Below are 16,521 nucleotides of genomic sequence, written 5' to 3'. Positions count from 1 at the left end.
ATCCAGCTGAAGGACTGCGGAACAGTGACATCGTTGGACTAATTATACATTAACACCCAGAAAGAGATTGACGAGAGAAGGCTGAGAAACCAGTATCACTCTTGATCGACCCTTCTCAGTTTGATGGACGGGTTTTCAGATGCGCATGCAAGTGTTGGGAAAATTTTCAACATCTGAGTGTTTGGGCAGGCACTTTATCGTGTTCTTCCCATCTGACAGGTTCTAGTTCTATCCAGGGATTAGAGTGGCTCTCGATTCTTTATTACCTGTTACCCCTATTCCCGGAAGCCCTCCCAACTTCCATCTTTCAGTGGACCCTTTCCTGGAGATCTTGCAGCCTTCAATGGGTTTCTTCCCGAAAACTTTCAGCGTTTTAAATTTACAACTGATCGCATCTTGTTTATTTTGCCACATGCGGGAGACGCCTGTAGAACCCCGTAGGCTTCGGACCACATGGAGCTAGGTTATTGGATTGCCTGTATGTTGAAAGTACTGGCTAAGAAGGGTACGAGGGCATACAAATGGGAGAATTTACCAGCCATGTGTGTTGTGGAAGTACAGCTCTGCTTTCACTTGCATATCGAAATGTATCTGGTTTCTCTGTACTTTGTCTCTTGCTTTGGGGGTTTATTGGTTGAATCTCGCGAGTACTGCTAAGCCGGGCGTCGTGGCTGATTTTGATTTTTACTCCGAGTTCTCGCGATATGGAGCTCCTGAGGCAGCCTATTTTGTATCGGTGTGGAATGGGGAAGGAGACGCAAATGATTGTTGTCTGTATGCATATAATTTAACCACTATATACTGGTTCGCTTTCCTTTCCTTGCCCAGTGGCGCCCAATGAAGCCTGATTTGACTATCGATACGTAATCAACCTTGCCAGAACGCATCTTCAGCGGGCGACCGGTGACGGATTCGTTACCGGTAACTCGCAGAGCCTCTGCCCGGTCTCTGGTGCCAAAGGCCCAGGAAGGGTCAATCTTCCCTCCTTATAAACACAAGGTGGCGAGTCCTTCTTGGAGGGTAGAACAATCATCTTTGTACAAGCATTGAACCCCCTGCCACCTCGCCTTATAGGAGGAACGTCCCGAGTCACCGTCCCAGTCGCAGCCTTATCCATCACCGGGAAAAACTACTACCTAGATATATCTCAGCCTTACATATAATGCCACACCTGAAGGACTTTCAAGAAGATTTCCAGGTCCCATGCCAACCTTTTCAGCCTTTGCCTGCCGGGACGTACCCGGCCGAGATGACTGCCGCCCGGGACTCGTCGAACTATGCCAGTACGGTTGCAGATATGCTGTGGGAAGATGGGCTTGCTGAGGGCATGGGGTACTTGATGTCGCTGGTAGAAAGTGAGAAGCAGAGTTCGGATGTGGAGACGTCGAGCTTCGTCGATGTTGGGCCTGGGAGTATGATACCGACTGGTATGGGCAGTTGGGCGATGGTACGAGCTGGATCCCATGGATCGAACCAGACCTCTGGGCACGGCTCCGAGAATCTGGCCTATTCAGTGCCGAGTCAGGGATCTGGAGAATGGATTCCCGGTACCGAATGTGGTGTTGTAATGGAGGCTGATGAAGAGAATGATCGATCTATGCCTCATGATCAGGAAGTGATTCTCTCCAGCATGTTTCAGACAGGTAAGTACTATTATGTCCATTACATTCAACCGGCTGATTCTGGAAGAGCCAATGCAAGTGTACAACCCATACTTGCCAGGGCCCATCCTTTGTGCGAGTGAAGACATTTATATGGGGCAGGAAACCAATCAGTATATGCAGCAGGAACCCAACCACTATATGTCGAGTCTCGCAGTGCCGCCCGGAACCCAAACACAGGCCTCAATACCTTCTACCATGTTGCATTATGGATCCGAACCTCCGTGGACTGCTGTGACGCATCCCCGTCGTGCTCCCAGCCATGAACCAGGCTACGCTGTGTTCGCACCATCCCCAGGCCCGGCAGCCGAGCAAGACCCAGAGGAGCTCCGGCATGGCGTTGCATCTTCATTAGTAGTATGTTCGGAAGGTAGGTCAACGGATTCAGATAGCGAGCCTCGCTGATCCAGACAGCAACCAAGAGAAAACGCAAAACTAAAGAGCAGGAATGGAAGCATCATTCTATTATTCGCAGAGGTGGCGTGCAACTAATGAAGGTGCCTGATGAACCAAAGAGCCAACGACCTGGTGTCCGGAAAGGGAGGCTTGATCCACAGGTTGCGGAGAATGCTCGTAAGGTGCGCAAGTTAACAGCCTGTTGGAATTGTTGGATGCAGAAAGTGACTGTGAGTGCATCAATGTCCATTTGGCTAAACTTTGACTAACTGCTTAACAGTGTTCCGACGGCGAAACTTGCGTGACATGCAAAAGGTCATTTGGACTATCAGCTACCCAGTTGTGCTTCAGATCCCACTTTGAAGAGTATCAAGAGGTCTTCTATCCAGGTAAGCTTGCCCCGCATGGTTTATGAACCAGCTTACTGAGCACGTATTAAGAGTATCTTCATGCGCACCTCAAGAAGAGAAAGATCGAGGATCTCGTCACCGAGAACACCAACGGGTTCACTGATACCGTTCTGGAAATTGAAATTGGAGTGGGAGCATGCTTCACACCAATGCGGCTTCTGGTCAATGTGTTCCGACCAACGTCTAGAGAACTTCTCACCCAACATCGTTTAGTGGTTGATGGAGAGGTATCGGATAGTCCGCTCGTACTTCAAGAGAGCGTAGCCGTGGGGCTACTGGGCGTTTCACCCTCGGATATGAGTATAAAGTGCGAATATCATATCATAGAAATGATCGAGAGCTGCTGGTATGCAGCACAGGTCACGGCTGGAGACACTAGTCGGATCCCGTATGTTATTTTGGATATTGCCCAGCAATACTATGCCTCCACAAGAGTCAGTAATCCAAAATGATGCTTAAGTTTGAAATGCTGACAGCCCCTCCGTAGGCGAGCCTCGTACGACAGGTATTGATGCTTCATGCCATCCGCTACTACATGAAATCCCTGGTGACTTTATCGGAAGAGTCTGCAAGTGTTGTCTACTCAAGTTTACCAGATTCGCCACCGTATTATAGCCAAACCGCTTATCCGTGCTCACGGCTGCTCAACCGACAAATCAAATATGCCATGGATAAGCTGAGTCGAGAAATAACTCGCAAAGTCCTCCAAGGCCTAGAACGGACAATGAGATCGCGCTTGTCATGGGGGCCATCATTCTGTGTATTATTATTACTCTGTCTCTGCATGGAAGAGTTGGAGATTGCTGCACACATATTCGTCGTGAGCGATATTGAGAAGGAGGGCGCCAAGTCGGCGTACAATCGCAGGCAGAGTTCGACAGCTTGTCAAATACTCGAAGATAATCCGTTCCTCCAGTTTAAGAGGCTGTTCCATGACATATATCGAACTCACGGGGGATCGCGGAGAGGTCCAGGATTCAACCCTCTGAGAAGCGTTGCCAAGCATGGGGGATGTTCGGAATTAGACCCACCTGGAGATAGGATGGTGCAGTCAATATATCAAATGATATGTGGCTCATGTAAGAACATAATAGTCCCCAAAGCAACACCGCTAAAAACTCATAGATGACGAAATAATTGTGCTCTCAGAGAACCCCCCTTTGGTTGACATGGGGGATAGGTTTGATCCCGAAATTATTAAGAAGAACAACACCGGCCGTTTGGTAGCTAAGTTCTTGAGATCTTTCTTCCCAGCGGATTGGTCACCGCCTATTAAGAGTTGATTGAACACCATCACGATTCACGAATGGGAGCGACAGATATATATGGTGGGATTTGTCTACGTTGATCATGTTTGGAGTATTTGTAAGATGGATAGCATTGAAGAATAACTAATGCTGGACTGTTTACTTGAGAGATCGCATATTAAAACGGGGAATTTTGGTGAATGAGTTGTGTGTCCTGATTAGTCCTCCTGGCGCACTTTGTCAACGCCAGCAGGGTGGATGGGACTGGCTGTCTAGGCCGTTGGTTCTTTATCCCACGAACGATATTGAAATAAGTGACGCTCAAGTCCATTAAGAGGCACAGGAGGTAGGCAATATGTGGTTTATATGGCGCCATTGCGGCCGAGAATGAAAGAAATAGAAAGGGAATTTATTTGCAACCTTCGTGAATGACAGGTCTTGCGGAGCCCACTCGAGATTCGCCAGTGTGATTTGAGCTGTGCGATGCATTGACATGATATCAAGCACCAGCGCATCCCTCATACAGGAGTGATAGTCTGGCAACAGAAGAGCCATGGTCCGGCAACCTCATTATTTGCGGACGAACTTCAAGCAAAGTTCGCTGTTGAAATATTGTTGAAGAAGAAGAGAATTCGCAGGACGAAAATCTCGAGATATGCTCTCCAACTAGCGAGTTTAGTCATCGGAACTAATCCTAGTCTGGCACCTCGTCACGTGGGAGGGGGCTGGGCGGTGGGTTAAAATTGGCGATTCTTCGCGGTGAGAAAAACCCTTTCTTCCTCACATAAACACGGTCAATTCAACCGCTAGGGATTCACCAACTGGCTAGTCGGTCATATTTACGTGCATGAGTAATTATCATTGGGGATTATCTTTTGGGTTGCGGCTGATTTCCTATATGCCGGAACCCGTTCCCTGGTGTATGACATTGATTTCGTATTCCATTCTTGTACTACGTATGAAGTAGTAGCTTGTAAGACATTATCACCCGTCGTTCCGCACCGTTGTATTTAATATCTTCTGAGTCGATAAAATTCTTGGTCTTCAGGCTGGGTAAGGTACCTGGTACAAAGTAAAGCGATTGAAAGTTAGATAGAATGAGTGTTGCGCTTATAACTGCCGCGGTTATCGTCAAGAGAACTCCCTAACGTTGTCGATTTGAATCCGCCCAGAATATGTATTTATTCTATGTATTGTGTGAGAGAATTGTGCGAATAAGTCTGGTCTTATTGAATCCCAGTCTGGCTTCAGTTGGCACCCTGATTCAGTTCCGGGTTGGATTGGGTTGTCGACCTAGGTACGTAGGCGTATATATAATGAGTTAGACAAATAGCTGTCACATACGACCATAGACTGAGGAGAAATGGGCATCCCGTCCGCTCTGCCATACACAAGCCTCAGATCGGCAGATTAGTAGTTGGGTGGGTGACCACCAGCGAATACCTGCTGTTGTATGTTTTTGCATCCTTTTGTATTTTCTTTTGCTCCAGCTCTGAGTTGGCCTTTCACATCCAGAAGAGTTTTTATGTTGGTGCCAAGCAGCCGAGTAGGGGGTGTGATGCCGTCCCTTCAAGATAAATATTCAATAGTTGAGCGATATTTATATTAAAGAATTTTGATTGTTTATAATTTTTAATAATATTTTTACATATTCTTTTTATATTTCTTGGTTGTTTGTGAGGAAAACCACCCCTCCTCTCCACCCTGCAAGGTAAAGGTTCCAGAGTAAACAAGCTCAGAGTAAGTACCGATAATCGGGGCTCATATCCTAAAAGGTTGTCAGCATATTATCCGATAAATCAATAAAAGGGGGAGGTGTAACTTACACCCAACTCAGTCTTTTCATATTCCGTCAAGCCGAGATCTGTTGGGCTCTTATCCCTCTGTCTATTCTGTCTCACGACTGCCACCGCATAGACACAGCAGCTGGCCGCACTCAAACACAACCAAGCAAGACAAATGCTATACCCATTCTTGTAGTACGGAGCATCTTCCTCGAGGAAGGCATATGTTGCAATAATTCCACCAATGTTGCCAAAGCCCACTTGCCACGCCGTGCCTACCGCGCGCCGATGGTGCCCGCCGAGATTCATGTTGAACCAACACACAATAACAGGCATAGCGGAGTAGCATCCCATGGCCACCAGGAATAGGGCCGCGTACTGGAGGTTTACGTTGTCATGTACGGTTATGAGGATGCCGAAGCCAGCGATGGCAACACTGAGGGGGGCAATTGTGAAAAGGAATCGATGCCGCGTGTAGTCCGAGAGGAAAGCTATGATCATGGCGAAGCCGAAGGCGCATGCCCATGGTGGCACGCTGCGTAGCTGTGTCTGGATCGGCGAGTACTTAAACGTACTGATAATTTGGGGAGCGAAGAAAGCGTAACCGTACGCAGGAACGATAAGTCCAAAGTACATCACTCCCCCGAGTAATACCTTGTAGTCTTTGAATACTCGGCCAACGTCCCGAAGAGTTATCTTTCGTTCCGCTGCTGAGAGGCCTTGGTCGGCTTGGAGACGGGCTTTGACGTATTCCCGTTCCTCGGATGAGAGCCATGTGGCGTCCTCCGGGAAGGAGGGGATCATAAAAAAGAATAGTAATGCCACGACGCACGTGAGGACTCCTTCGAGGATGAAAATCCATCGCCATCCTTGAAATCCACGCATGCCGTCCATTTTGCCAATAGCTGAGGCGAGCAGACCGCCAAAAGCGCCAGCTAGAGTTGTCGAGCTAAAGAAAAAACTGTATCGGCGCTGGGCTTCAGACCGTTTGTACCACATTCCAATCAAGTAGAAACAGCCGGGAAACATCCCAGCTTCGAACAGCCCGAGGAAAAAACGTGTTGCCAATAAGCCTGCGTAATTCTTCACCAGCCCTTGGCAGATGGCTGCCAACCCGAACATAAACATGCAACCGGAAAGCCATACACGCGGGCTGAGCTTTTTCATAAAGATATTCGACGGAATTTCAAAAATGATATAGGGCACGAAGAAAATCGTGAGCGCGGTGTTGTACTCAACCTTCTTGAGGTTGAGATCCTTGACTAGGCCAAAGGAGCGCGCGTTGGCGATGTTGACTCGGTCGAGAAAGGCAAGGAGGTAGAGTATACAGAGGAATGGGATGACGCGGAAATCAATCTTGGTCATTAATCTCCTCTCGGTGGTATGCGGTGGACATACGACGTTCAAGTCGTCATACTGGTAGGGTTGCTCGATGGCCAAATTGGGGTCATAGTAGTTGTTTGCTTCATTCTTGACGCCCGGTTCTGTAGTAATATCCAAGGTGGCATGGGATTCCGTCTTGGGCTCTGCACAGTGTCAGTGACGGGGTCTTGATGCTATAAGCACAGCTTGAACGCGGCTGAAGTTGAATAAATGCAGCAGGTGAACTTACTCTTGCCAAACATCTTGGCGATATGCAACTGCACCCGTAGAAGGCTTGAAAACTTTCAAAAAGCTACGACGAGGCGAATTTCCTCTGCTTATATATAGCAACAGTTCTAGACCAGCGGCGAAAAGAAACCACCACAACACATGCTACACCAGAGGGGTTGGAAAGACAGGCTTGTAAATTTTGAAGAAAACGAGGGGAAGTACAGTAGTAAAGTAATAACGTGCCCGACCCTGCGTACTGCGTAGGGATCTAGGAGGAGGGCCACTGCAGTAGAAAATGACCTTCCCTTCAGGTCAGCAATGCAAGGATGGACTTGAACTTGCACGCCTCGGTATTGCTGATCGCCGACGTCTAGCTGATTCAGCGAACCTACATCGGAGGTGTTTTGCCTCAATTTGCGGGGGCGAGGGGTAAGAATCAACTTGACTTACAGTGCTAAGTAGCACAACACGAATCGCGTGTGTTATAAGGACTGTAACCCTAAGCTCTGGGAAGTCCGATCGGCAGTGGGGAGCGGGTACGCTGCGAGAAGAACAGTCAGCCGCCGTCCGCTACCCGCTGGCGTAAGCCTCTTCGGGGCAGTCTCCCGGACTAGACGACAGTATCTGAGTACGGGTATCAGCATAAAAGAATTAACTAATACTGCAAATCGCCACAAGTAGTCCGGGAGGCTTGAAAAGTCGAGTTGGTTGCAGAGGCAAGCCCAAAGGCAGAGAGGCGAAGGCTGCTAACAGGTGTCGATGTATCTTATTTGTGGATAATCTATACCTATGGTTAGACCATCCAACGTTACCTGGAGAACCTGGGCACCGAAGATCCACTAGGTACCTTTAGGTAAGGCACTCAAGAATTGTTTGATGCAATTAAAAGCCAATCTGATCTCATACCAAATATTGGTTTGATGTTTTTACATTTTTAACAGCTAGGGAATTGCCACTTCCATCTACCTATCTTATTGGTAGGTACCTTACGCAGGCACTGAGGATCACCGGTGCCTGAGTATTTTCCAGGCAAATCTTGGACATGGATATCCCCAGTAACTGGTTTGTGTTTGCAGAACCACAATACCACGAACGACTTCGACAACTCAAACAAATCAGTATCAGTATCTGCATATCCGTTGGAACTAGTTTATTAGCTGATTATATATATAAATATTATACCACGCCTCTTCCCTAGCCAAGCGCAAACGACAATGCTGATGGGCCATGTGATAGCAACACGTGATGTTGTGCACATTCATGACTCTTGAAGATGGTGATCAAGAGCTGGCAAGAACCTCTGATTGACAGCTTCCAGGCCCTCATCTGCGTAGCTAACAATTCCTCAAGTGGTTCTTTTCTATAAAATGGTTCCCTAGATAGATCTTAGTTGTCAAAAACAAAAGCCAGCTATCACGACCATCTGCCAGTCCGAGCCCACGGTAAGCTTGGGGCACGTAGAGTGACTTCCTGTCGCAAGGATTGGATTGCCTCCAAAGGCCAAAAGCTCCGAAACAATAGGGCGTGGGTAAATAATAAATAATCTTCGCCCATGGACATTATTTGAGGCATGCAATGCACGTATCCAGGACATTCCATCCCTTTACGCAATGTCTTGCTAACTAACGGTTTCAGCGTTCACGGTCATGCAAGAGATGGGTTTGCTTGCAGCCGGTTAAGAGCGGTCGGGATGGCCGTTGCATGGCATGGCATGGCAGCAGTCGTGAAGGCGAAGGGGACGGACGGACGCTGAGTTAGAGAGTTACTTCGTAGAGGGTTAGAGGGTTAAAGCGTCAGCTCCCGGGCCCCAGCCTAGACTGATGCCAACCCGGAGGCGTGAAGCCGTGGACTGGTTGTAAGGGGAGGGAAACGGTGCAAGTATTAGCATGATTAGTATTTGCACAGAGTATTTGTATTTCTCTTGGTCGTCTGCCATCGGCTACAGACCACCTTGACCGCCTTACAGGCCCGCAGGGGCAAATCTCGGAAGAACGACGAAAAAGAAGCGAGCACAAGCGCAAACAAGCAAGCCAGTCAGTCTAAAGATAGCGACAAGATACCAGTACATGTCCATGTACCGTGGTACGTAGCACTTAGCAGAATATACAGCAATAATAACAGCAGCGCCCTCTAGCCCACAGAGTCTAGAGCCTGGACGGGCCCTTCAAACCACACCATCGTCTACCTATCATTCGACGCATCTCTCTCCTCTGTCCGCCACCGTGCCATTCTCCACGAGAACAACCACAGATCAGCCTCATCCGCACACCACCAGACGACCGTCACATCCCTTCCCTTCCCTCCCGATCCCCCACCACCACGACCGCCCTCCGCGACAGCATCTACAACCTCCCAGAAACAGCTTCTCGCCGTCGCAGAGGCACTGCCGCAGACTTGACTGCACTCTTGTACATGCGCCAGGAGCGGGCACCAAACCAAGTACCGAATGCGAGCCTTCCAGGCTTAACGTCAAGTCACTTGGCGGGGTCCTCGTCGAGGTTGACCACCGGCCATTGCCCGCACTCACAGCCACCCTCGACGAGTATTGCAGCCCATAGGTGCCCTGCGATAGTCTCTCCCGAGTAGAAACAACAATGTCCGGGCATGGTGCGCCCTCGGAGGAGGTCCCGGGTGCGAGCGACGCCCGGTTGAGTCTCGATCAGACGTTCAATCATCCCGCGGGACTGCGAACTGCGAGGCACATCGTGGAAGCGCTCCTCGAGAGAGCAGAGATATCCTCCGGTAGCATCATCCACAGACTGCCAGGAGAGAGGAGCTCGCAGACATCGCATGCACTGTTTGGCTCAAATCCAGCCGTCATGGATGATCTCAAGGAGATACTTGCTTTTCGGGAATCACCATTTTCAAACGCGGGACGGAGCGAGGTTGAGGCTCGGGCAGGTAGTGTCACTCTGGGTGATAGCAGAAGCAACCCGAGGTATCCAAATAAAAATTGTAAGCAGTTCCTTCTCATTCTACAAGTGAATGTTGCTGCTAGAAGTGAAGCGAGCTCAGGGCTAATATCCAACCCAAGATTCCGCATCATCTTCCACTCTCACCTCCACCTCCACCGCCCGAACAATCCTCCAACACCAAGGACACTCGTATGCTAGGGAAGCATGTCACAGAGACGGACACGCTTATCCTGATACGCAATTTGCCGTCGAGAGCCGACCGCCTTCCACAGGACCTGCCTCTTCGTCGCTCGATTCCGAAAACACCTCACAACCTCACCTTCCACATCATATCGAACACCAAAGGTCAAGCGACGCCAAGGCCGAGTTTCTTCGCAGTAAAACAATTGGGGATACCACTGAGGGAGAGGAGGAATCTACAGCGCTGATTAGGTCAACTTTATCCCAGACCCTCAGGAACTCACCAACCTCGGCCTTGCCGTCGACTCCTAAGACTCGTCGGCTGTCATCTGGGCCTGCTAGTCTTGATCTCCCCGCCATAAGCCCTTCGTCGGCTTCTCGACCGCCTCCATCTTCCACGGCTCATCACCTTTTACCGCCTCTCGATCTCGCCTCAAATCAAGCAACCCGGTTAGGGTTCAACCCGTTCCATACTATCAAAGGCTTTCTGCCCGTCAATAAGGCAAACGAAGCCAGCTATTCGGCTAACAAACAGTTAACGCAAGCGCGTACGCTCTCATCGAATACTTTGCCAGCTCTCGGGACAGACGACGCTCTAAGACCATCCATTATGGCTAATACAACTGTATTTGGGAAACAAACGGCTTCAGTGGCTGGAGAAGAAGCTACCCACGCGCATCTCTCAACCTCCAATTCCTCGGCGTCACCGACTCCCTGCCACATTTTCTCCCAAACCACACTTGACTTCTCCCTTTCTGGTGAGTATCAAAGTACTATAACGAAAGGTCCACGTAAGAAGTCGGCTCCAAGAAAGCGCAAGGTCAGAGAAGATGGAGAGCCTGGTACCAAGAGGCAGAGACTCAACAAAAGTGGCTCAATGGCAATAAAGGCGGCCAAGACCGAATCCGCAAGTTCACCCTTTCCTTCACTTTGCGTGTAGCTACTGACGCGATATAGGCGAAGGAGCTATTGGGCCAAGACATCTGGATGCGAATTCTTGAGTTCACCCCACCCACATTCCTCAAAAAGGCCCGTCTCATCAACCGAGAATTCAAGGGTATGGTGGACAAGTTCGACTCTATCTTTGTGAATTGTCGCAAGGAGAATTATGGTTGGGATATGCCTCCGCCTCCTCCCGGGATGACGGAGAGACAATATAGCGACTTGCTCGGGGGCAAAGGTTGCCAGGAACCAGGCTGCGACAATAAGAAAGCAACCCGGACGTATTGGTCCTGGGCAAAGCGATGGTGTTCTGATTGCTGGGAGCACCGTATTGAGAGAGAGGACCGCATCTTCAAAAGGCTATCGGCCATTTACAGCAGGACGACACTAGTTAAGATGCTAGAGTCCATTCCCATAGCAATCCACGATTCGTTCGTTAAACCGCACGACTACATCGACGATGTCGAATCCCGATCCCGTGGCCCCCCGCGCCTCTACAAGTGTTACTTAACTGATGATTTGTCCGAAATCATGGAAGAGTACGAGGCCCTGACCCCGCCGCCTTACAAGGACGATCCGACCCATACCCCTGCTCAGAAATCAGCTGCTCTCGCCGCGCACAAGGTCCTGATGGATGCGTTGGACGACAAACGCTCTGAATTCTTCGCTGCCAAGAAGGCAAAGAATGATGAACACATGGCAAAGGTCATGAAGATCGAAGTTGCTATCAGAAATAAGCGACAATTGGAACGTATACCCAGAGATAAAGCTCGAAGATCTCGTATCGCTTTATTTACTCGCCGAGCTCAGGAGGATCTCCCGCATCTTAGCGTTGATTTCGTACAAAAGACGCTTTCATTTAAGGCTGCCTGTCGCATTTACCGTGATGGCGGCACTGAGCGCGGATGGCGTGCACTGAAGCCAAAGATTGAGAGGGAATGGGAGGAATCCGATCAGAACCCGGCCAATGGCACTACAGAGGATCTACCAACCTCACAGAACGCTGCCACAGGCGAATTTGAGAGTGGCATTGATGAGCCTGAAGACTTCGAGCTGCATCAAGCTGATATGATGTCCATGAACAATGAGCAGTATGCTTCTTTCCGCAACCGCACTGAGCATCAAGTCCTTCCCCGACCTAATAATTTCCCAAACATGGGATCTGGAGCTTCCACACCAGGAATCCTTGGGTCAGTCATCAACCATCGCAACAACTTCTTTGGGCTTGCCTCTTCTCATCAGTCGGCATTCTCCCGCACGACCCTTCCGTATCCTGGTCAAAACCTCCCAAACAGCCATGTTCCGTCTTCATCTCGTCCATCGCCAGTGGTTGCCAGCTACATATCGCTTTTCCCCCACATGAATCAAAACTCCTCTGCTAATCTTTCTGGATTGCCTCGGCCAAACCCAGCGACGCTCAACGCGCTGAGCACCCACATCCCAGTCAACTCTCTGCTTCGGCCACCAACTCCTGCAGGAGGCCCGAAGTGCTTTCCTTTTATTTGATAAAGGATACGAGTATCTGGAAATGGCTGTCCTTCGTATAGAATTCACACTCTCGAACTTCGCTCCTCCGAATTCGCTGGTTCGACATCAGGTCGTTTACTAGACATTTCATGTGTTTGTTACACATTCATTCATGCTACACCACATCACACTAGCCACCAGCAATCGCCTCATATCTGTACATACAAACATTCTATCACCAACCGCAGCGCACTCACCCGATTGCCCTACGTCCAATCATTTTGCTTATTCTCTCGTTCCATTGTCAGTAACTGCGCAGTTGCAGATCGAACGATAAGCTATTTGATCCGACGCCAAATCCTAGGGTTATCCCGTCATCCCCCTGGCCATGTACAAACCCCCCATTTGCAACAACATCTTGCTCTGACACTCCTCGTCACAGTCATCCCCATCTTCTCCATTCGAAATTCCTACTGCGATTCTAGCATTTATATGGTTCGGACGGGCGGGGTGGGTGGGCATAATCAAACGGTCTCAATGCTTTTCTCGAAACAATACCCAGGAACTGGCGTCATAATGGAAACCTGGAAACCGTGGTTCTGGCGTTTTTTATTCCCCCTCTGGTGGTAAATGGGGGGTTTGAGAACTGGCTTCAGTGGACCTGTCTCTTAATTTGTTTTTTTCTCGCTAGGCGCAAAGTGGATGATGGTAGACTCGAGATGATTGTTTCTCTCCCCGAGCTGCATTGATGAAAATTCTCTCCCAAGGTGCATTGTGCATGAGCATAGAACAGGCTTAGCGATAGAATTAATGAGTATTTAATATTATGAAATCATGAATGCTCCCTTTTTTATGCGTGACTTTCATAGAGTTCTGTTTGAAGTGAAGAATGACATGCGGGATAGGCATGTACTAAGCATATACATTGCGCACGGGTTGTGGATTAATATAATTATGCAATACGGACGGGAAGATACTGGTATCTGTATATATTACTCATTCTAATCGTGAGATGCACTAACAAGCCAGGAAGTAGCTACAATATTTCGTTGAACCCGATATTAAACCATCCACCCATTCTTCCCTATAGAATTTCCCCAACAAACGAATGAATCTACCTTAGGAATTATTAGCATCCACAAACTCCCACACGACGACATCGCCCTTCCGTCTCGAATCATCAATCCAATCCGTATTCCCCGTCCGCCACTTCTCCTTAACCGCCCAGCCCTTCATAACCTCATGACAGAACTCCTTTAAACTCGCTTCAATGCCCTCAAACCCCACAACGTACCGTGGCCACGGTCGCTCCCTCGTATTAACCTCCTCTTTGAGGAATTTCATTGGGTTGTCAAAGAAGCGGTCCGCTTCGTCGCGGTATGCTTCTCGTTCTGCGGTGTGGGCTGCAAGGTGGAGGGGCGGGGAACAGGTTAGGGCCCAGGCTTTGAGATTTGGGTAGAAGAGTCGAGAACGCCAGGGGGTGCTGTGGCAGGGCATCAGGAAGGCGGCGAAGGCGTCGTGGTCGGTTGTAGAGCTGGTTTGAAGTGGGTTACCTTGGGGGTCTAGGTAAAGGGTTTCGTATTCGGAGCGGAGGAAGGTCAGGACGGAGAGGACACCACGTTGGTGGTAGAAGGTTGTGTAGCCGCTGATGAAGATATTGGCCAGAAGGAGGAGGGTGAGGAGTGGTTTCCGACGGAAAGTTGTGGTTTGTTGCGTCTTGGAGCTGGTAGCGGAGGGTGTGGAGGGGTTTGTTTTAGTGCTGGTTGTGGTGAAGAAAGCAGCAATGGTGGGTGCTGCGAGGATGTGGAGGAGTGGAAGGAGGGGATAGATGAAGCGTACTTCCTTGTGGGAAATGAACGATAGTGCGCCAATTGTTACCAAGATTGTGATGTTGAGAAGGAAGGGAACGCTGGTGGAAGGAAGCGATGCCGACTTCCAAAGTCCGATCAGCCCAAAGGGGAGGTAAGTGGTGAGTAGCAACGGGAGACCTTGGGAGATGTAGTAATGCCAATCATTGCGGCCGTAGAACACGGCCAGGTCTTGGTTGACGTTGAAATGGATGAATTGATAGGCTGGGAACGTCCACTCCCCAAAGTACAACCGATCAGAGATTGCGAAGATGAGGAGGGTGACGGTTCCGCAGAGGACTGCTTCTCGAAAGAAAATGAAATAATCAGAAGGGGTTGCTCGGGTGGTGGGCGAGAAGATCCGAGTCACGGTTGGCATCATGATGCAGAACCATATCATGGCATTGGTGGGGCGGAGGATGCATGCGGAAGCTGCAAGAAGAAGAGAAATCCGAAGGCTGTAATGGAGAGTTAGGCGGGGTAGTGGATATTAGGAATATAACTCACCTTGTAATAGACCAGCGGCTTTTGAAAATGGAGGTTTTGGCAGGGACAGGAGCAGGCACTTGGGGCTTTCTAGAACCGGGTAGGTCACTGCTAGAAAGGGGGACAGTATCAACCGACATCTCCCAAGGCCAAAAGCCTAGCGCGGCGATAGTGAAACTTGTCTCGAGAGAATTTAAGAAAGTCCTCGTGGAGCAGAACCACTGCCAGGGACTGATAATTGTCATCAAAAGCTACATCGTAGTCAGTACCTTGCCGAGTAGAACAGGGTGGTTATATAGCATACGGTGGCCCAGCCAGCCTTAGATCCCCTTCCGTAAACATTCTCAGAGAGTTGCCATGTGTAATAGTCTCCGATGGCAGCAAAGTAGGCCTGTATCAGATTGGGCAGAACTGCGAGGATCATGGCTCGAAACTGGGGAAAGCAGCTCACGAGCTCCATGGCCTTGTTCGCAACATAATATGCCGCGGCAAACATTGCTGGGTGCAAAGAGGACCGGAGCTGATGCTCCCACTCCTGTTGAATGTCAGGACTTGGAACGAGATATTTACGAAGGAGTAGAGGAGGTAGATTGTATTGTGAGAGAAGTTATATATACCCACGTGATCCAAGCACCGCTCTGAGACCCAAAAGCCAATTCCCAGGCCGGCTCTAAAGCTTGAAAGTACTCATCGGGTTGGAAAAAGGTGCGTACGCAGAGAGCGTTGATGCACCGAAGTATGAGAAGGAGGATCCATATGTCCTTGCACCGCTGGTCGTAGACAAGGGAATGGATTGGTGCTTCTCCCTCTGGAGCAGGCAGTGGCTTGCTCTGGTGATTCGCGGTGTCCTTGTTCTTCTTTTGGCTGAATGGACTCATGTTGGAAAGTAAAGGGTTATATAGAGGACATAGAAACGCTCATTGACAACAGAAACATCGAGGAAAGGGAGCCAATCAGCAGTGTAAAGGGGGATGGAGATGCACAATGAATTGGCATTTAACACGTAGTTGCCTGAGGCCTTGCATGTGTTTCTTACTAAGGACCGTGTTTGGCAAATAATGCCTTAGGCATGAATAGATGGGCCCAAGGCGGCAATGCTCAGGACATCATATGACTTTAGAAGTCTAATATTACCTAATATCGTATATAGCACTGTTCAATCCCTCTCAAGCCAAGCTTCCCTTTGCTTTGATATTGTACAGTACTCTGTACTTTTGTAATAAGGATTCCTGCGCGCAAGGACTCGCCAAGTGGTCTCTTACTCAGTAGCACACTCTGACCGCCGGAAGAACCCACCAGCAAACCCAGTTCTGGAACGGAAGCAACAAAGCCTATCGGTAATCCCGATCTGTTGACTGGCTATTATCCGTTCGCCGCTCACGTGCCCCGGCGTCTTTCTGGGCCGAGAGGAGCAGCAGCAACCCCGCGATCGGCCCAATCCCCTAAGCGCAGGATCACACGAAGCCAACTTCGCCAACGCCAAAACCGATGATGAAAATGTTCCCTAAAGGCAGGTTTGGGCGCGTTTGCAACTCTTTAGTCAACACCCGGTCATGCGCTGGGAAAACCTCAACAACAGGTCGCAGCACTTGC

The 16,521-nt window shown here is 49.4% G+C and overlaps 4 protein-coding genes across 4 annotated transcripts; 2 read left to right on the top strand and 2 right to left on the bottom strand.

Annotated features, from left to right (window-relative positions):
- Window positions 1-1,249: 1,249 nt before the first annotated feature.
- BP5553_01390 (uncharacterized protein) lies at window positions 1,250-3,750 on the top strand (the record flags this gene model as incomplete). The annotated part of the gene is made up of 7 exons (XM_032010013.1): window positions 1,250-1,643; window positions 1,690-2,031; window positions 2,076-2,287; window positions 2,338-2,446; window positions 2,498-2,901; window positions 2,955-3,546; window positions 3,593-3,750. The coding sequence occupies 7 exons, from the start codon at window positions 1,250-1,252 to the stop codon at window positions 3,748-3,750; spliced, it is 2,211 nt and encodes a 736-aa protein (XP_031874067.1).
- Window positions 3,751-5,449: 1,699 nt separating this feature from the next.
- Window positions 5,450-7,123, bottom strand: BP5553_01389 (MFS general substrate transporter; the record flags this gene model as incomplete). The annotated part of the gene is made up of 3 exons (XM_032010012.1): window positions 5,450-5,482; window positions 5,541-7,024; window positions 7,111-7,123. 3 exons carry the CDS (start codon window positions 7,121-7,123, stop codon window positions 5,450-5,452), a joined length of 1,530 nt encoding a protein of 509 aa, XP_031874066.1.
- Window positions 7,124-9,685: 2,562 nt separating this feature from the next.
- BP5553_01388 (uncharacterized protein) lies at window positions 9,686-12,634 on the top strand (the record flags this gene model as incomplete). Its single annotated transcript, XM_032010011.1, has 3 exons — window positions 9,686-10,046; window positions 10,126-11,006; window positions 11,144-12,634. The coding sequence occupies 3 exons, from the start codon at window positions 9,686-9,688 to the stop codon at window positions 12,632-12,634; spliced, it is 2,733 nt and encodes a 910-aa protein (XP_031874065.1).
- Window positions 12,635-13,714: 1,080 nt separating this feature from the next.
- On the bottom strand, window positions 13,715-15,806 carry BP5553_01387 (Mannosyltransferase; the record flags this gene model as incomplete). The annotated part of the gene is made up of 4 exons (XM_032010010.1): window positions 13,715-14,900; window positions 14,950-15,179; window positions 15,233-15,463; window positions 15,546-15,806. 4 exons carry the CDS (start codon window positions 15,804-15,806, stop codon window positions 13,715-13,717), a joined length of 1,908 nt encoding a protein of 635 aa, XP_031874064.1.
- Window positions 15,807-16,521: the final 715 nt, after the last annotated feature.

The sequence above is a fragment of the Venustampulla echinocandica genome (genome assembly GCF_003357145.1).
Source record: "Venustampulla echinocandica strain BP 5553 chromosome Unknown scaffold_0, whole genome shotgun sequence".
In the NCBI taxonomy this organism is placed as follows: domain Eukaryota; kingdom Fungi; phylum Ascomycota; class Leotiomycetes; order Helotiales; family Pleuroascaceae; genus Venustampulla; species Venustampulla echinocandica.
This window is presented reverse-complemented; position numbering and strand designations above follow the sequence as displayed.